The sequence below is a fragment of the Peromyscus eremicus genome, chromosome 23, assembly GCF_949786415.1.
Source record: "Peromyscus eremicus chromosome 23, PerEre_H2_v1, whole genome shotgun sequence".
NCBI lineage: Eukaryota > Metazoa > Chordata > Mammalia > Rodentia > Cricetidae > Peromyscus > Peromyscus eremicus.
The window spans coordinates 17,333,239-17,354,144 of NC_081438.1; the positions used below are offsets into that span (position 1 = coordinate 17,333,239).

General features: G+C 47.7%; 1 protein-coding gene across 1 annotated transcript in view; it reads left to right on the forward strand.

Annotated features, from left to right (window-relative positions):
* Positions 1-16,786, forward strand: part of LOC131898584 (transmembrane protein 132C-like) — a 75,067-nt gene extending 58,281 nt beyond the window's left edge. The window contains exons 4-5 of the mRNA XM_059249771.1: positions 15,603-15,746; positions 16,748-16,786. Of these exons, the coding sequence (XP_059105754.1) occupies positions 15,603-15,746; positions 16,748-16,786 (183 nt within the window). The remainder of the gene's footprint in view (positions 1-15,602; positions 15,747-16,747) is intronic.
* The last annotated feature ends 4,120 nt before the right edge of the window (positions 16,787-20,906 follow it).

Consider the following 20,906-nt stretch of genomic DNA (forward strand, 5'->3'; position numbering starts at 1 on the left):
GATTGCCTAATACTGGCATAAAAGCAGGCAGGCCAATGGGACAGAATAGAGAACACAGGAATAAACCAAGGAAACTGTGACACCTAATTTTGACAAAGGTGTCAAAAATATACAATGTAGAAAACACTAACAAATGCTGTGGCAAAACTGGATATCCACTTGCAGAAAAGTGAAATTAGAATCATATCTTTCTTTTTGTACAAAAATCAACCTAAAGTCAATCAAAGACTTCAATTTAAAACCTGAAACATCAAAACTGCTAGAAGAAAACATAAGTGATGCTCTTGCAGACATGGATGCGGGCAAGAGCTTTCTTAGCAGAAGTCCAACAGCACAGGAACCAGCCCCAAGATCTGCACATTGGAACACCATGAAAGTCAAAGGCTTACACAGAAAAGAATAATTACCAATAGCGTAAACAGCCCACAGAATGGGAGAAAATCCTTGCCAGCTCTACTTCTGGCAGGGAGGGGGGGTTAATATCCAGAATTTTAAAAGAACTGAAAATTTTAAGCACCAAAAAGGAAAAAAAAAAAAACTGCCAACCAACAAATTGGCTAATGAAATGAACAGTTTACAGAACAAGAGACATGAATAAATAATCAGTATTTTTTAAGTGATCAGTATCCCTGGTCATTAGGGAAATGCAAATTAAAACTCTTTTTGCGACACCCGCTACCCCCAGTCACAGTGGCTGTCATCAAGAAATCTAACAACAAATGCTGGAGAGGATGTGGGGGGAGAGGAGATTTTACTCACTGGTGGAGGTGGCGTGCAAATTAATACAGCCATTGTGGAAATCAGTTGGGAGAATGCCCCCCCCCTCCATTAGAACTGGAATTCCCATATGACCCAGCTACACCACTCCTGGACACATACACAGAGGACTCCATACCCTACGACGAAGACATCCCTCATCATGTCCATTGCTGGACTGTTCACAACATCCAGGAAATGGAATCAGCCTAGATATCCATCAACTGATGGACGGATAATGAAAATGTGGTACCTGTACACAATGGAATTTTATTCATTTGCCAGGAAAAATTAACTCATGGAATTTGCAGGAAAGTGGATGTACATGGAAAGTATAAGGTTGAGATAGCACAAAGTTAGAATGTCAAAAAAAAAAAAAACCCTGCATGTTCTTTCTCCTAGGTAGTATGTAAATCCTAGCCCTAGTAAGAGAGAGGTGGGTGGGGCTGGGGAGAAAATGTGATTAAAGCCTAAATAAAGAGAGGGGAGCAACTGGTGGTTGATTGCCTCTTGGAAAAGGAGCATTTCTCTTTGGGTGGTATGTGGCCACTGGTGGGATTCCTATGCTCCAGTAGATGCCCCCACACCCATGGGGATATAGGCAGCATTAACCGGACTCAGTGGGCTACCGAAAGAAAAAAATAATACTTGATGGGGGAAAAAAAATAGTTGAGGGGTAAGGACCAGGGGTGGGTGTAAGGTCACCTGGGACATGAAAGCAGAAAGAGACAGAGGGTTACAAGGAAGAATCGGCAGTACAGAGGTGCAGGGGGAGATCAGGAATGAGACTAAAGACATTTTGCTCAAAATTGCCATAATGATGTCATGCATGCTAATTTAAAGAATCGTAAGTGGGTCATCACAGATGTCAGAGCCTGCCTGCTGCTGCCCCACTCCTCATTATGGAGGTCCCTTGGCACCAGCCCGCAGAGAAATCTCCTTCAGTTCGCAGGAGCCATGGAGCCTGCAAACCAGTTCCCCTTCCGTAATCACTGGCAGGAAAGAGGCAAAGATCCGCTGCTATCCCTGGGCTCTTATTTGTCTAACATAGTGTATTTCCCTGGAGGATAAGGGGTTTTGCACTGGGATTACTACTTGTACTCAAAATTAAATGTAAAGTGGGGCTGTGGTACAGGAAGCTGAGACATGTCTCCCCTAACTCCTGGAAGGTTTGAATGAACCCAAATCCTTAACTCCATTTTGGACAGCAAGGGGAGGGGGCAGCTTCAGGGTGCTATTGTTGGTCTGTACCTCATAGTGTGGCCTCACCCTCCCAGGCTCCTTGCAGACCTGTTCCTTGACAAGCAAAGGGGAGTGTAAAATTTGTTAGAAGGGAGCAGCTGACAGAGCTGGAAAATGTCCAAATAAACAGCAGCTTGGTCATGTGTTCAGCAGCCAGAGTCTGCATCCCACACTCAAAATTCAAATGCTGTGTCTGCTGGTGTGGGCAACAGGTGACTAGGACTTCTAAGAGTGGACAGTTAAGTGCTTCTAATAAGTCACTCAAATGGCTGCTGACAAAGATAATGTCATTCTGCTTTCTACAGCAAGCCTTCGACAGGCAGAAACAGTGACTCATACCTGTGATCCCAGCTACCTAGGAGGCTGAGGCAGGAGGACCGAAAGTCCAAGGTTGGCCTGGGTTGCAGAGTGAGTTTCAGGGCCAGCCTTGGAAGTTTAGTGAGACCCTGTCTCAATAAAAATTAAAAAAAAAAAAAAAGGCTGAGCTACTTACTGCCTAATGTCTACACAGCACCTGCAAAAACCAAGTTTCAATCTCCACTTATATATAGTGGGTTTTTGTGTCTCAGAATTCTGTCTGTCTGTCTCTGTCGTATCTCTGTCATCTATCTACCAGTCATCTATCTATCTGTCGTCTGTCTGTCATCTATCATCTGTCTGTCTGTCTCTGTCATATATCTACCTGTCATCTATCTATCCATCATCTATCTGTCATCTATCTATCTATCTATCTATCTATCTATCTATCTATCTATCTAATCTATCTTCAGTGATGATCCAAAATGCTCCCCTGTCATCTGTTCCTTTAATTTTCTCTGAGTCTTTAAATTTTCTCTTTACATAAAAACTAAATTTGGGGGACTGGAGAAATGGAATTACCCACTGTAACTCCAGTTCTAGAGGGTGCAATGCCCTCATCTGGCGTACACTGGCACCAAGCATTCCCATAGTGCACAGACATGCATGCAGGCAAAATCCACCCATCTACATAAAATAAAATTTTTAAGTTTAAAAAAAAGATTAAATTTAGCGCTAACATAATGACTTACAGAATCTGAACCTCAAAGAGTGCCACATGAGCCAAAATTGAAATGTGAAATGTTTGGGAAGTAAAGGGGCTTAATTTCATTCGTCCCTGGGGATATGCAAAAACTGAAAATTAGAAAAGAAAACCAGCCACATCACACTCAAACCATGGCTGGAATAGAAGAGAGAGGCAAGACCAAGTGTTGCTACGGTGTGGAGAAAGAGGACCCCACAGGCCCTGGTGGTGGGAATAAGAGGCGAAAGGATGATAAAAAGCTATTGGAAACCAGCTTGGCGGGTTCTTTCTGAGTTACATGTGTACGTATCACAGCCCTGAGTTTCCTGGGGACCCAGGACAGTGAGAGTGTTGCCCATGATGGTATGGGCAGGCAGGTGTTAGTATAGAACAGTTGTCATATCCAGCATAAACTGTACACCTCAACAAGTGAAGGACTTAATGAGCTGCCATGTAGCCGGAGGGTAAAACACTGCTTGTCAATGAGTGGTATCTGCTGATAACCCCTCTAGAATACCAGGGTGGAGCTCAGCATGGTAACTCATACCTGTATCCCCAGCAAGTCTGAAGGGGGAGGCAGGGGGATTTCTGCAAAGCCAAGGCTAGCCTGGGCTACCTAGCAACTCCAACCCCCAAAATAACAGGTGCTGGGAAGATAATGCAATTGATGACGTGTTTGTATAAGGACCTGAGCCTGATCCCAGCAGACATCAAAGAGGCATCGTGGTACATGCCTGTAATCCAGGTGCTCGGGGTGAAGGTGGGGTGGAGACCGGTGGAGTCCTGGGGCTCGCTGGCCACTAGTCTGCTTGGCAAGTTCTTGGCCAGTGAAGGATGCTGTCACAGTAAACCAAGTAGATGGCATTCCTGAGGGACGACACCTGAAGTTGTCCTCTGGCTTTTATGTGCACACGTGTGTGCACGCACACATACACACATGGAAAAAAAAGAAAGAAACCCTGGGATGAGGGGAAACTAAGCATTTAAAAATTAGGCATTCTGGGAATCATTTCTAAAAATGGCTAAACTACAGAGACGGAACAGCCAGCGATTGCCTGGGGCTGGAGCAGAGATTAATTGGAAATGGCCCAGGAGAGCCTTTGAGAGATGGGATGCTCTAATGCTATGAAGTGGCAAACATGTGAAGCTGTACCAAGTTGCTCGTGTTCATTGTCCTGGGCACTTTACAGAAAGTGAATCTTGACGCTGTGTTTCATCACGGCGGGCTCAGGAGCAGCCATGGCGGGAAATAAACATCACTCCATCCATCGAGTGTGCTGTGTGGTCTGCAGTTTGCATTAGATGGGAAAAGCCCATCACTGCCTTCCCCCCCCCCCAACAAGGGAGTGGGGAGGTGCTGAAGTTTCCAGCTAAGTTCCAGTAGATTTCTCTTTGTCTTGTATCCGGTGTGTGGTGGCTTCAGTAAGTCTTAATCATCTAGTCATGGTGGGCCACCGAGAAGAAAGGGGTCAGCAGGGGTAGGAGAGACAAGAGAGGGGAGTCGGGGTAAATGCAATAACCATACAACTACGTATGTGCGTGAAATTGCTGAAATTTTTAAAAAATGAAAGGGGTCTGTTTGCAGGATGCGCTGTTTCCCATCTCTGCCACTAGGGGGCGATGTTAATGATTGTTTATGCATCGGATACTGGGGGCTTTCACTGGGATGGTCAGGTTGGATTCTGGGATTCAGGATAGATTTGCGGAGGCAATGCTAAAATGGGAAATGAGTTCTTTGAGCTGTGTGAGGTATAGGAGCTTCCTGGCCTTTGCTGATGGACAGCTGGGGCAGTCCACACGTCTTGACACTCTGCAGAGCCTGGAGGTTCCTCTGACCCTCTCCAGAGCCTGGGGAGCCACCATCCACAGGGTGTCTAGTAGAGCACAGAGCTGTAAACTCCCTGACCCCGTGCCAGATCCCTGCATGAAAACCTGGCTCACTGCCCACCCACCCAGCCCTGGGCACCACTCAAATGGGGCCAGCAGCATCCTTCCATTCTTGATTGGCATGGTGTAGGAATACTCAACCAAGTGACATGCACTAGCTAGCGTTTCCCAAGCACAGGGGCAGCAGACCCTGCTGCTCAGGTACAATCATTCAAACCCATGTGTACTCAAGCCCACCCACACCTGAGCCTGCCCTTTGCGGCCTTCCAGAAAACTCCCTTCTCCTCCTTTCTGTGTTCACAGCCAAAGCCCCAAATGATATGTAGGATCTGTATGTGATTTGTAATGGCATCAAAGAAACGTGCCTGGAAAGGCACTCCCTTGAAAGCCCCCAAACATTGACTCCCAACTCAGCATCACCAACCCACACCACTATGTAAGCATCTCCCACTGGCTAGCATCCTCCCTGAAATGCTGGAGCTACTGGCAGAAGCACCCTTTCTTCCTGTCCTTCAGATGTGAATGTGGGTGTGGTTAACTAGGGAATCCCATGGATCCAGGTTGGAAACCAGCCTGTTTCCCCAGTACCAGTACCTCTCCTGATGTCCAAGCATCAACGCAGCCATAGTTTACCCACCGTGCATTCATGTGGAGTGTGGCCCGGGCTCTGCCCCAACAAGTCATTGAGGATTCGATGGGCTGTCTTGGGGACAATGGACCTTGATGGTTGAGAAAGAGAAAAGGGGAAAGATGGAGGGGAGAAGAAGAGGGAATGTGCCTTCTCCAGCTTCCTGTTTTGGCTGTACACCCACACTGGGGGAAGAAAGCTCTCCTTGTCTGTCTGTCTGTCCTGTCTGTCTGTGTGTCTATCAGCAGGGACTCACACTGGAGCTCAACCAGACTGTCCTGAAACTTGTAGAAATCCTTCTGCCTCACCTTCTCAAGTACCAAGTGTATAGATGTGGGTCAGTATGTGTTCTCATTTGCTTCTGTCACTGTGATAAAAACACTATACAAAACTGACTGGGGGGGTGTTTTGTTTTGTTTTTTGTTTTTGTTTTTGTTTTGTTTTGGCTTGCAAGCTACACAGCCCATCATTGGGGAAATCAGGGCAGATACTCAAGGCAGGAACCTGGAGGCAGGAACTGAAGCAGAGGCCATGAAGGAGTGCTGCCACGCTCCTTCTCTCTTTGGTTTGCTCAGCCTGCTTTCTTAGACACCCCAGGACTACCTGTACAGGTGTGATACCACTTGTAGGCTGGGCCCTCCCACATCAATCACTAATAAAGAAAATACTCCCACAGACATGTCCACAGACTTGTGTGATGGAGGTAATTTCTAAATTGAGGTTCCCTCTTCTTAGGTGACTTCCCAAATTGTGTTAAGTTAGCAAAAAATACCTGACCCACTATGCCTGGTGCTGATCACCTTTATTGACTCAAATGTCCTTCTTCCAAAAAACATACACACACAGAGGAGAGGGATGAGAGGGGAAGGGAAGGGAGGGGAGAAGATGGGAGGAGGACCAGAAAGAGCCCCCATCATTTATACTCCCCATCCTTAGCTGCAAGGGATCCGGGATAGGCTCTTCCCCATGGCTTAGGAAAGGCAAATGGCCTAGGGATGAACACAGAGGTGTGTCTTTCTATTTTGTGCCCTGTGCAAGGCAGAGGGCTATAAGCAGACACCCTTGTTTCCTTCTTCCTCCCTCATAACATGGCTAGAGCAAGCTCCACCTTAGGACCACTCAGGACACACTGTTGGTTTTGGAGCAGTGGCAGCCGTGTGATTAAGAAGTGCGGGGATCTACGAGCAAAGAAAGTGACCGCAACTTTGCCAAAATAAAATACATATTTCTCAAGTGTTTCCTTTTCTTGGCAAAATTGCAAAACAAGTGACTTTCTTCGGAGACATTCCTACAACTTATTCTATGTGCCACCCCAGAGGATGACTTGTTTAATAGCTGAGTTATCGGTCCAGACCTTGTGGATGGTGCCTTTCGAAATTGAATTGCTTTCTTGTTTTAAATGCACGCTTTAGAATAGATTCTCCATCTTGCCTTAGAAGCAAATTGACAGCTAAGTTAAGTTTGCCTCCCACACCCCAGTTTTGTACCATGAATAAATTGGAAGTAAATGAGGTGGGAGTTGGGTTTCCCCACAGAGACAGGACCTGGAATTATTGCTGTGTGGCTGCAAGGCCTGCAGAGCTGTTAGCATGGGTCCTCGGGGAAGGAGGGAAATTTGCTCGGCTACCTTTGGAGAGCAGCCACAACTCCCTGGGAAGGATGGGTAAGTGGCCTGCTGTCGAGCCTCTGCATCCCTCCAGTAGTGGTAACCGGCACAAATGCAAAGTTTCAGGACAGAGGAGAAATGAGGCTGGCGTTGAACTCCCTGTGGTGAGTACAGACTGCAAAACACTGTGTGGCTGGACCCTGGCAGGTCGCTATGACTAGGGTGACTCTTTTCTACCCTGACTGTCCAGGTCTGAGGAAGCCAAAGAAGATCTTTGCAAAGCATTACCAGAAGATTTTACTAGGGAGCTGGCTCAGTTTGTAAAGTGTTTGCCATATAAGCACGAGGACCTGAGTTCAGCTCCCCAGAACTACATAAAAAACTGGTGTGGAAGTGTATGCTTGTAATCCCAGCACTGATGAGGTGGAAACAGGATTGCTTTGGCTCACAGGGAGGCTAGCTAAGCTGCAGGCTGGAAGACCCTGTCTCCAAACATATACCAGCAATTGAGGAAGACACCCAATATAAACCTCTAGCCTACACACACACATATGCATAAACATACACACACATAAACACATGCATACACACATATCATACACATACACACACATATACACATACATATAACACACACACACACACACACACACACACACACACACACAAACACGCCATTACTGAGTTATTTCCAACAAACTAAGGGATCACTCAGAAGGCACTCTAGAAACAACAGAGAGAATCCACTGAATACTTGAAACTTCCTACTTGCATAGGTACAAATGAATGATATTCAAATTCTGCCAGATGGAGGGATGCAGGTTCCAACCAATCAGAACATAGCAGAGGGTAGCACTGACCAATCAGAAAGGATGTTGGCATGCCGGCTTGTAGCATGTCAGTTCCAGGTGTGATTCTCTATGCCGGCGATGTGTAGCATGTCAGGTGTGATTCTCCAGCCATTGGAACAAGTAGGCATGCTCAAATGATCCCTGCTTCTGTAAGTCACTCTGAAAACCCCACAAGACAGGAAAAGTTTAATGCACTCTTCCTAGGGGTTTCTGCCCTCCACACTGCCATTATAAAACTCCAGTATCGTCTACCTCCCAAGTTCAAGCTGGAGCTTTGAGGAGACTCTGAATCATGGTCCTAGCACAGCTTATCACTCTATACCATCCATCACTCTCGGACTGTGGTCCTTGAGTCATGCCCTGGCCTCACTTCCTAAGATGGAACCATGGAGCAGCCTCTTCCAGCATGGTGGCCACATATACTCAGGAAGCCAACCAAGGGCCATCTCCCTAATTCAAGTCCTTCAAAGAGGGCTAGGCCCCAGATGACCAGATCTCACGTATCCCAAGCTAGTCTTAAGCTCACTACATAGTCAAGGATGAGTCTGACCTTATGATCCTCCTGCCCCCACCTCTAAAGTTCTGGATTACAGGTGTGCACCGCCATGCTTGGTTCATGATGTTCTAGGGGTTGGACTCAGGGTTCTGTGCATGCTAGGCAAGTGCTCTACCCACTGAGCTAAAGCCCCCGCCCTCTAGGTACAGTCAGAAACTCAAACTGGAAAGGCTTGGACACAGTTTCTGTTTTTCTGCCTCTGAACATATGTTTGTAGCTCAGAGTTCTTCAGCAGTGTCTATTCCAGGTGCCCAGAGTGGAACAGCTGAAGAGAGAGAGAGAGAGAGAGAGAGAGAGAGAGAGAGAGAGAGAGAGAGAGAGAACACACTTCTTCTATAGAGTTTTGGTCTCAAAAAGAGACAGGCACAGCTTCAAATCTGAATAGAATTGTCTTGGGGGCCATTGATGAACTATGGAGAACATGGCTGCCATGTAAATTACTTTTCTTGTGACCATGTTCAAATCCCTGACAAAAATGAGAGAGGACAGATCTACTGTTGGCTCGTGTTCCTGAGGGCTTGATGGTAGTCACTTAGCCCCAAGCACTTAGACAAAATATCATGACAGCAGGCATGTGTGAGGAAGGACAGCTGCTCACATCCTGCCAGACAGAAAGCAGAGAAAACATATACAAGAAGGGGCTGGCGGTAGGACACAGCCCCAGTGACATGCCCCCTAGTGACGTACTTCCTCCAACCAGGCTTCCCTTCTCCCTTCCCAGCCAACAACGCCATCAGATTATTAATCCATCCAGGAACTGGCGTCAACCAGTCAGAGGCCTCAGGATCTGATTGCCTTGGGAACTGCCTCCCGGACACGCTCCCAAGTATTCTTCACTCATCTTAGGCATCTCTTAATATTACCATGTTGAAAATTGTGATTAACCATCCCAGTCAGCACCTCAGGTAGTGGAGGGAAGTGAGGCTGGAACCCTGTGGTTATGTGAGGGAACAGCGTTCCACGTAGAGAAACGAGCTCTGTGAAGGGATGAAGTCACTGTAGCTAAGGAAGTACAGTGTAGGGAGGGGGAGAGGTAGAGGGCAGATGGAGTCGCTGGAGGATGTGATGCTCCAGCGGCACAGGAACAGGGTCTCCTCATTTAGATCTTAAAGGGCTCACACCTCATGTGCCGCGTGGAGTATGGACTCTTGAAATATGATCCAGCCAGCTAAACTAGAGGATGGAGAACGTCTACCATTCCAATATGCTCCTGAATGGGAGTTCTTACTGGCTGGGAGTTTGAATAAGGGTTGGGAGCAGAGCTACATCAATCACACACAAGGATGCTCGCCTGCTCCCCCTGAATGGGAAGTGAGACAAACCCAACCTCACAGCATCCTATTGATCCCGGCCCTCAAATTGGAAGAGGAACAAGATCAAAGAAAGAGAAATTTGTGCTGGTAAGGGACAACGGGGGAGTCTCTCGTTGAGATGGGGCTGGAAAAGCAGCCAATGGACAGAAGCACACTAAGCAAGGCACTGTCTAGGAATGCTCGCCGTCAGGACATGGAGTCCTCAGCATCACAGAACACTGGGCCCCTGGTGGCACAAGAAGCAGCATTCACAGTATAGAGAGAAGGTTCCTCTGTGGCTGTGATACAGCATGTCCTGGGGACGGGGAATCATGTCAATCTCTTTCTAGCCTCTGACCCCAGCAGAGCCCTCTGGGATGACAGTGACTTGTGGAAATGATCCTAAAAACAACACTGGAAGAGAGGATGGTATATGAAGTGAAGTGCTCTCCCCACTAGAGAGGAAAATCTATAAGCTCAGAGTTGTTCTAACGTCATGCACACAGAGTGTGGAAAGAGATGATTCACCTTAGAGAAGTCCATGTCACGGCCTTACTTTAGTCAGGACTCTTTCGGTCTCACTCCTGCTTACCAGAGAAATGAAGTCCTCTGACGCTGGTGCCCTCACACTGTGGCCATGCTGGCTGGTTTTGCTCATCATCAACTGAGCAGGGGACTATTGCACACAGAGGGACCACAGCCAGATGACTTGGTTGCCAGGAAATGAGGCATTCCAGGACTCAGTTTCTTGCGCAGTAGTGACGCCAACCTTTTTTTTTTTTTTTTAAAGCTGTACTGAATGAAAGCTTGTGTGAAATATTTCTGTGGCGGGTGGGGAGACTTCTGTCCCCTGACAATGTGAAGTCATAAGGCTCAGTACCTGTGAATCTGAACTTGGGGGTCAAGTTCAGGTAAAGCCCGCCAGTGAGTGCTGCCGACCCAGTGGCTGCTGTCTCTGTAAGGAAGGAAATCTGGGTGTCTGACACTCACTGGCAGCCATGGGGAAGGCTGATATGGGTGATGAGGGTGACCCAGATGACAAGGGCCTACAGAAGGTGGCCTTAACCCAGGCAGAGAAGCAGGTGTTTAGCTTTGGGGTAGAGGTGTGCCCCTTCCATGCCAGGCTCAACCACAGACCCACTACAATGAGCTGGGATTTCCTCATGAGCATATCTGAGGTTAAGTGCAACCAGTATGGGGGGCAGGGACTACAGGTTCTCTTGGTGTCATCTGGTCTCTGGGATCATCTCAGCTTCTTGTACAACCTACAGGTATCTGCAGTTCATCCATTCTTGAATCCAGAGAAGGCCTGTGTCCTTCTAGATGAGATCATTCAGGAGGTCCTAGAAAAAGAAAAGAGAGAGATAAAGGATGTGGACCCCTCACAATGGGGCTAAGTTTTGTTTCATTTTCAGGGATTTGGGAGAAAGCATTAGAAATGTCCTTCGAAGACAACGCCTAAGACAAGGTGCAAGGAAGGAGTGGACCAGCAGAAGGACAGTGAGGTCAGATAAGACCTCATTGCCCACACCAATCCCTCCAGCACCCAGCACCATTAAATGGCACCAAATAGAATACCTCAGCCCCAGGTGATCATGGAGGACTCCAATGCTTCAACCCTATGTGACTGTGGCCATCCATCTGGGATGCTTTTGGGAATCCTGCTATGTCATCAGACTATCGGAGCCCTGCTGGATCTGAAGGACCAGGGTGCACCCTGCTTAGATGATAACACCCCTGAGCCTGCCACTTAACTGGAAATATGCTGTCATGCATGTGATTACAGCATGCAGAGCTTCTATGTAATTCTACAATGTTTAACCGCTGGAAGGAAACCCCATACTCATCCACAGACATAGTCCCTGCCCCAACCCTGGGAAATCCCCGATAGGCTTCCTGTTCCACGGATTCGCTGGATCTAGATTTTCTTGCCTGGTGTCATGCTTTCTGCTCTGACTGCCTGGTAGCCTGTCAGTAATTCAGTCTTTGTCATAGCTGAATCGTACTCCACCCTGTCTCTTTCACACCCAGAATCTCCTCTCCAGAGAACTTTGGGGGTGCTCCCCACAGAGACTCCAGGGATAAGCACCCCAGGCACAAATGGTCACTTTTCTGTCATTTTTAGTAAGTTTGCACCTAAGACTTCCTAGTGCATCAAAAACAATCCTCTTCTCTTCATTGAAAAGGTAAAAATACAATTTGTATTTTTACACATTGTAAAAATAACAATTTGTATTGCTATGTCCAGAAATGGACACAGCAGTAGATGTGAGAACAGATCACGTGGGGATCTTTCTCGGGAACCTCAGGCTTCTCCAGGATGTGAAGGGACAGGAGTGACTTAACACGTCTTGTGTTGCTGATTCTTTTCTGCAAAGCAGACTAGTTACCTGATGTATAATAGGAGCGGGGAGGGGAGACGGGGAAGCAGAGAGGCAATTACTAGCTTGAAGCCTCCAGGTGGTGGCGGCACCTCCATACCTTCTGTGAGGCTCTGACACCCTATTCACGAGTCCCTGTTTGATCCTCATGTAGCCGACAGGATGGCATGTGTTCATACAGAGGGCTCTGTCTCTGTCCCTGTCTCTGTCTCTCTCTCACCCCCAAACACACAGGGAGGAAGGAAGGGAGAAAGGGAGGGAGAGACAGACAGACAGACAGACAGACAGAGAGCTGCTCCATGTCCAGAAGGGACTGAAGAGAGGTGGCCTATGCCACCAAACTTCTCTGGATTGGGTCTGAGGCAGGAGATGAGAGGCATCCCTGCTCCCACCACGTCCTGTGATGAGCATGCTCCTCTCCAGGGATCCTGCTAGAGTCTGGGTTTCAGAAAACAGTACAACATTAGGCTCTTAAGTATTGTGGCACTCACGTCATTAAGAACTGTCCTCCACTGGAAAGATATTTGGGGCAGTGAAAGAAACATGTGCTTGTTCCATCCCTACACATATACACACACATACACACAGCTACATACACATATACATGGGCACACACACATTCACACACACACACACACACACACACACATTCACACACACACACACAGGCACATACACACAGGCACATACACAGGTACATACACATATACATGGGCACACACACATTCACACACACACAGGCACATATACACACATTCACACACACACACACACACACAGGCACACACACACAGGCACACCTGCAGGCGTGCATGAGCATACACAATTCCAGCTGTTGGCCATCACCAGACCTAGAATCACGATTTGTCCCTCCAGCCTCCAGCACTTTGAGGAATGACTTTATTCTTTAAAGGCACCTCCTCTGTGCTATTCTGTACAGTACTCCAAAGGAACTCGGAATGACGGCAGTCTGGATTTGACAATTCTTGGAGGTCAAATAGTCACAAATGGTATAGCCACCTCATCATGAAGATCCTTGATCAATGTGATCCAGGAGATTCTGAAGTTGTTAGAAAAGCCAGGGAAGAATCTAGAATGCCACTCTCTCTGCCCACATAGCAACACACTCCCCTGAAGTTAACTGATCCATGGAATGGCTGTTAAATGCAGGGAACTTCTCCCATGAGTATGAGCCAGGGTATTTCACAGACGAAAGGTTTTCTTTTCCTTCTTTCTTATTTCTGTGACCGTTAATCCTTGAAACTGATGTGGCTGCTAAGAAATTGCTGATGTCCATCTCTTGACCAGAGATGAGTGCTAAAATCAGATGAGGAGGAGGAGGAAGAGGAGGGTGTGTGTGTGTGTGTGTGTGTGTGTGTGTGTGTGTGTGTGTATGTGAAACTATAACAACCATTTAGGAAGCTAATCACAATTAGCCCATAAGGGACCACACTGCTTAATGAAGCCATTCACTGAAGACCATTCGAAGAGAGAAAATGAAAGAGGACTCTGAGCACATTACCTGTAATGAACTTGACTTGGGGATTTCCATGGTATTCTTAGCGTCTGTAATAGCCACGGTCAAGGCCACCCGTAATTGGAACCTGCCTTCAGGATTCCCATGCTCCCTGTAGAGGCAGGCAGAGCTTTGTTCAGCTGCAGGGTGAAGGGGCGGACTGAGTACCTGGGGTTCTGCTTATATCATGAGTCTCTCTGCGCTTTGCCTGCTTCAAGCAAAAGGTCACCCCGGGGTGGCTGGGGGTGGGGGGAGAGCAGTGTTTATGGAGAGGGACTTGGGAGAAATTGACCCCCAGGTAAAAGGTGCCTGTAGATGCCCAGATTCAAATTTGGGTCTGTTTGCATCTCTGTGAAGCCATCAAGAGAAGGACGACCAGCCTGCCTGCAGGTGGTAATCACCTTGCAAACTCAAAATGAACAGTGTTTTCTCCATCACTCAGCAGATTGTGTGTGCAATTTAACATTGCGTTGACACAAAGAGACTAAGCAGACGTGCCGGTGGGTGTGGTGGAGTGGGCTCCCATGGGACAGCAAAGAAAGACAGTTTGATTTGGAAAAAAAAAAAAAAAACTCACAAAACTACTTCAAAGAGGAAACCTGTGGGCTGGGATGTGGCTCAGTGGTAAAGCATTTGCCTAGCATGTAGGAGGCTCCCAGCCCCATGCCCAACACAACAGAACATCAACAACAGAAAAGGAAGCCCCTTAGTGAGGAAAGTGCCATTTGTAGCCCCAGCTACCCCACATTCTGAGACATGAGGGTGGACTCATCCTCTCTCCCTTCTAGAGAGCAGAGGTTTCAACTGTGAGGTGAACGCCAGCTTGTAACAGGGCCATGCCTCTCCTAGAAAGGGTCCCTAGGGACAATCTCCCCTTGCCTCTCCTGTCTTCCGGACCTTTGGGGCTGGTCATTTCCATGGTGGCCTCTCCTCCATCAACACAGTCTGAGCTCCTTCCTCTGAGACTCATGAATCCTTCGTGGACTTGAAGATTCCACTGGGGCCACTCCAGGGGATCCAGGACAATGCCTCTTCTCAAGGCCCTGGACTTCATCCTACCTGCCAAGTCCCTCTTACCAGGTGTTCTACTTTGTTGTTATTTTTGTTTTTCTGTGATAAACACCATGACCAAAAAGCAACCCAGGGAGGAAAAGGTTTACTTCAGCTTATAACACTCAGGTCACACTCCATCACTGAGAAAAGTCAGGGCGGGAACTCACGGAAAGGACTGAAGCAGAGACCATGGAGGAATGCTGCCTACTGGCTTGCCCTTCCTGACCTGCTCAGCCTCCTTTCATAAACACCACAAGACCACCTGCCCAGGGGTGGCTCCATCCACAGTGGGCTGGGCCCTCCCCCATCAGTCATCCATCAAGAAAATACCCCATAGGCAGACTTGATAAGAGACAGTTCTTCAATTGAGATGTCCTCTTCCCAAGTTGTCAAGTTGACACACATGATTACTCATCACATCATGTGAGATGACATGCTCACAGGCTCTGGGCATCTTGTGCAGGTGGAGATGGGCATTAGTGAACGCTACTTGGTACCTTCACAGAGTCCTCAAAGTTGCCACCGAGCTGCTGTGTAATTCTGAATGCTAAAAAGAATACATGTTCTTTATTGTTATTGGAAACAAGGAAGATGGCCATGTGTGAGCCAAAAGTCAAGCACTCTTAGGATTCTGTTCCCAACAATGTCCTTCTGATGTAGTTCCTAAGGACAGTACCACAGAGTGTCCAGCAGGAGCAGCCCAACACTTACCTCAGGAGCATCCCTAAGCATCCCCTGGGACCAGCAGAATGGAGACTGTCCCTTGACCAGGTGTGTCTGGCTCTTCCACAGGACACCGAACTCCTGAACACAGCCATCCTCACCGGGAAGACGGTGGCCATGCCTGTCAGGGTGGTGTCGGTGGAGGAGAACAGCACAGTGAGGGACATCTCAGAGCTGGTGGAGTGCAAGGCCATGGATGAGGATGTCATCAAGGTACGTGGGCCTGGTGGGGATCTTCTCCAGCCTTTCAGACACTGGGAGAGTTTAGACTAAAGGGAGAGGTTCAAATGGGGTTCAGGTACTCAACTCTTGGAGGGGCTTCACTTACCATCCTCCCCTCACCTCTTCACTCTGCAGCATGTGGTTGTATTTGTCCACTCTTTATCCCGTCTATCCTTTCTTCCTGCTCGCTCCCTCCCTCCCTCCTTCCTTCCTTTCCTTTCTGCGTTTAATTATCAAATTAAACTTAAATCCGTTTACCCTAAAGAACATTGTTTTTAAATATCTACACCTCAAGAAATGCCTCTGACAGGCTAGGACCACATTAACTCACACCGCTACTACTTATTTCTTCTTTTAGAAAAATACCAAAATATTTTTCATTTTTTCATTATTCACTACCTTCACCATGCAGTGCAGGAGACCTCCTAAATGTTCTCTGAGCTGAATCCCAAGAAGCAGAGAGCAGAGGGTGCCACTGAACTGGGCCGGTAGTGGGCAGGGCCTGGGAGATGTTGATGGGGCAACACACAATCTCAGTTGGATGGGCAACAACTTGTTAGGAGGACCATTCCACATCCGCTCAATTTTCTAGAGGCAAAGAATCCACCCACCGCTCAGCCTATGAAAGCCAGGTGGGAACCAAATCCAGAAATAAATGCCACCGTGGTTATACAGAGAGCAACCTTTAACTTCACATAAGGGGCGATGACGTGGAGCCCGTTGCTGATATTTCCAGGAAGGCAATCAGTATCTTTGGGGAAATAAGTGTGTTCAAAATGAAAATTGCCTCCTGGAATGAAACAGGAGGTGGTCATCCCTGGCTGTTGACACAGCAGGGCACAGTGTCCAATCAGCAAGAGCTGGGGGAGGTGTGGAGCGGGCAGCCTTAGCGTAGGAGTCCCTGAAGTCAGTGCCATCTCCAGAACTCAGCTCTTCCCTGTGTGGGTCCTCAGCTCATATCTGCAGGACCTGTGCTCTTTTCTGGGGCTTAGGTTCATCTCCTAGCCTCATCCCTGGGACTCGGGTACTAGTCTGAGGTCCCCAGTTCTGCAGAACTCCTGTGTACCACTTGGCATACTGTGGGGAGAAGCGGGGAACACGCATGTAACCAGTGCCCATTCTGCTGCACGTACAAGAGGTTGGATCTAAATGGTTCACCCGAGTGTGACCTGGCAGATCACACGGTCACGGCTTTGTGTGACAAAATGGGGCTCCTGGGTCAGGTACAAAGCAGCCACCATTCCAATAGTTTCCTAAACCCATATCTTGAATGCTATCTCATAAATGGGTACAGATAGGGGCCCATGACACGTGATTGTGTAACTGGTGGTGTCCTGGGGGAGGGACCCTGGCTCTGGGGAACTCTGACCTGTGTAATGGGCAGTAACTGACCACAAGTTTCGGAGTTCTCTGGCATCTTGGGAGAGCCCAGCAGATATGACACACTGATCTGTGTTCCCCCATCCAAGCACTCCAGGTAGTGTCCCCTAAACAGATACCTGCCAATCAGCCAGTGGCTACCACATCCTGTTGCCTCCTGTCTGGGTCACTCAATCTGTCCAGTCTGTCCACTTGGCCATGTAGGGGTGGGAGGGGGCTGTTCTCAAGTCAAACACGTGCAAACCAATATTTCTTCTATACAAATAGCCACACATTTGTAAGAATGACATCAGGTCATTCATATTCTTTTTCACCATGGGCTTTTTAATATGTGATTTTATTTTTAACCATGTTTATTTGAGTGTGTATGTGCTTAAAGATGCTAGAAGAGGGTGTTGAATCCCCTGGAGCTGGAGTGATGGAGGCTTGGAAGCCTTCATGTGGATGATGGGAATCAAACTCTGATCCTCTGTAAGAGTAGCCAGTTCCCTTAACAGCTGAGCCATCTCTCCAGCCCCCATGAACTCTTTAGAATTATTTTAATTAGCATAAAAAGTAATGGGTTTCCTTATATATTTTTCATATATTATATTTTCATATGTATGGTGGCATTCATGTGGTGTTATACCTGTTCTTATCCAACCCCTCCCCCACTCTCCTCCCATCCCCCCACCTCCTTTCTGCTTCTCCATTACACAGATTTCATCATCTTCTCTTGTTCTCCTCCCATTAGATCTCTTCCTCCCTCTTAGTCCCCTTTCTACACCCATGTGCTTCCACATGCACACACACATAAGCTATTCACAGACATGCACACATGTACACATACATATAATCTATTCATAGACATACGTGTACACACACATAAGCTATTCACAGACATGCACATACATAATCTATTCACAGACATGCATGTATACACATAATCTATGCACTCACACACAGTATATTCACAGACACATACACACATAAATCCATGCATGCACAAATAATCTATTCACAGACTGTACACACATACACGATCCATGTACCCATATAATCTAATCACAGACATATACGTGCACACACATACAGCATATACACACACTCTCAAGCCAATTTCTCTGGGCCCCAGATAATCCGTGTGACAGTATCCCAGGTTCTTTTTGTGGCTTCCTTCACATGTACATGACCTTAAACACATGCACACACTTACGCATAAATATGTAACGTATACAGGGGCTTTCAGCCATAGTTTATTTTGTAGGAACAGCGACTCCTTGAAGTCGTCTCTCCTGATTCCTGGTTGCCGTGCACTGTGAATCCCTCCGCCTGGAGGTGTTGGGAAGTGAAAGTAAGCCAGTAGGCAGGGTAGAAGGCTCCCAAGGCTGAGGGATCTGTCTGCTCTCTGTCCCATATGTAGCTTCATCAGTGCCTCAGTTTCTGCCCATGAGGACCTCGAATGTTGCTATCTGCCTTGATGTACCTTCAGGAGATGAAGTGTCAGGGCACTGGAAAAGGGCAGTGAGACGCTAGCCAACAGACACCCACAACAAGGGTTGAGGAAGAATATGGATGCCACATCTGTATGGTCACTGTCTCCGTGGCATCACAAAGCATCGAAGCCTTCTACCTTTGAAATAAAGCTGTCTCACAGCCGGTGACACGGCGTGGATCGTGTGCCTGCAGTTGTTTTATTTGATCCTTGAATCGTACGGAGTTTGACAGTGCTCGGCTGGTGTCTCCATAAATCACAGGCTAATTCATTCAGGGAAGATGGATGGCTGTCCTGAGACAGAGGGAACGGTAAATAAAACGCTTGAGTCCCGCCCTCACAGAGCCTGGCTACTGACGGAGGCGACCAATATCATTAGAGGGGGAAATGGGCTGTCCAGGTGTGGTGCTAAACAGTACTGGGGTGGGGTCACTTGGAACAAGGAGACCTCCCGGGATGGGACAGTCGAGCCTTTAAACAGGGGCATATGTACCACTAAGCACCAGCTTGCACAGGGCTGTCTGTACCTGCTCTGGGATGCCCATGATGGGCTCCCTAAGGGTGCCATCTCAGTCTATTGCCTAGCATGTCCTTTCCCGGATGCTCCTATGGCCACAGACTGCTAGGCGTCAGCAGTGATGGGCTGATGATTCAGTATTACAGGAGGAATTTGTGGGATTTTTCAATGTGGCCTGTCATGACCTCCAGGCATAAACTCAATGAGAAGGTCACAGGGACCGAGCTGCAAACACCAGACATGAATGAAGCCAGATCCCTGCTCCAGGACACAGGAGCAAGTCCCTCCGGTTGGTTTGTCCAAGGGTCCCTTGGTTGTCCAGCAAGCCTTGGTTTGTCCCAGGGTTCCTGTTGACACCAAACTTTTCTGAACTTATTACTATTCCACAGGCTACAAGTCCTCAGGAAAGCAAAAGGCTTTAGTAACAACTCTGGGTGTTTCTGGACTCACCGGTTTGTGCTGGCTTCAGGGGGGCCAAAACCCACCAAGCAGGAAGGAGGCAAACTTCCTCCCACAGAGGAAAACACACCTCCTGACTAGATTGGTATTAGTTCTGTTTCTCATTGCTGTGTCCTGATGTCTATCAGAAGCAATTTAAGGGGGCAAAGGTTGGCTTGGCTCAGAGTTTCAGGGAATAGAGTCCACTATGGTAAGAACAGAGGTGTCCAACACTTTCAAGGCCAGCCCCCAGTGTCCCATTTTCTACAGCCAGACGCCACCTCCTAAAGGCTCTACAACCTTCTACAACAGCGCCACCTGCTGGCGACCAAGTGTTGAGACGCATGAGCCTGTGGGGGACACATTAAAACCATGACCCATGTGTGCTCCTTGTAGCCAAGTGGTGGCTCATGCCTGTAATCCCAGCACGTAAAAGAATAAGTCAAGAGAATTGCCACAACTCCAAGGTCAGCAAAGACTACGTTGTGAGTTCTAGTCTAGCCTGGGCTGCCCAGTCAAAGAAACCCTCTCTCAACCAAAACAAAGCAAAGTGCAAAAAAAAAAGCAAAGTAACCATCTAGTTCCATGAGGAGGGTAAGTCAGAATGCAAAGCAAAGCAGTTCCCAGAATCTGGAGGCCGTGCACCCTGGGCCAGCAGGTGACCAGTGGTGACTCTCAGCCTCCACCATTGCTGAGTCTGGGCTCCTCACTTGAAAGCACAAGAAGCTGCTTCTCTGTTGGGTTCACCCAACTCTAGAATTCCTATCATGTAGGTTCAAAATGTGGCTAAGTCTCATCTGCAGCTTCCTCTGCTCTTTATGGAGCCTCCAATATTTTTTTAATTATTATTTTGATATGCCATGACATGTGTGTGGAGGTCAGTGAACAGCGTCATGGGTCAGTTCTCCCCTCTACCTTTTTTTTTTTTTATTTTTTTTTAAAGATTTATTTATTTATTATGTATACAGCATGTATGCCTGCACACCAGAAGAGGGCATCAGATCTCATTACAGATGGTTGTGAGCCACTATGTGGTTGCTGGGAATTGAACTCAGGACCTCTGGAAGAGCAGTCAGTTCTCTTAACCTCTGAGCCATCTCTCCAGCCCTCCCCTCTACCTTTATGTGGGTGCCAGGGATTGAAATCATCAGCCAGGCTTCTGTGGCAAACACCTTTCCCTACTGAGCCATTTCACTGTCCCCCACCCCCTTTGTTTCCTCTGTATCTTGGGGATGATGCTCTTCCCTCCTGGTACCGTTGTGAGTCTTGACAAAGCTTCAGGGATAAAGCATCACTACTGCTCGGTGGCCCTGGATCTGTGGCTCTACCAGATATCATTTCT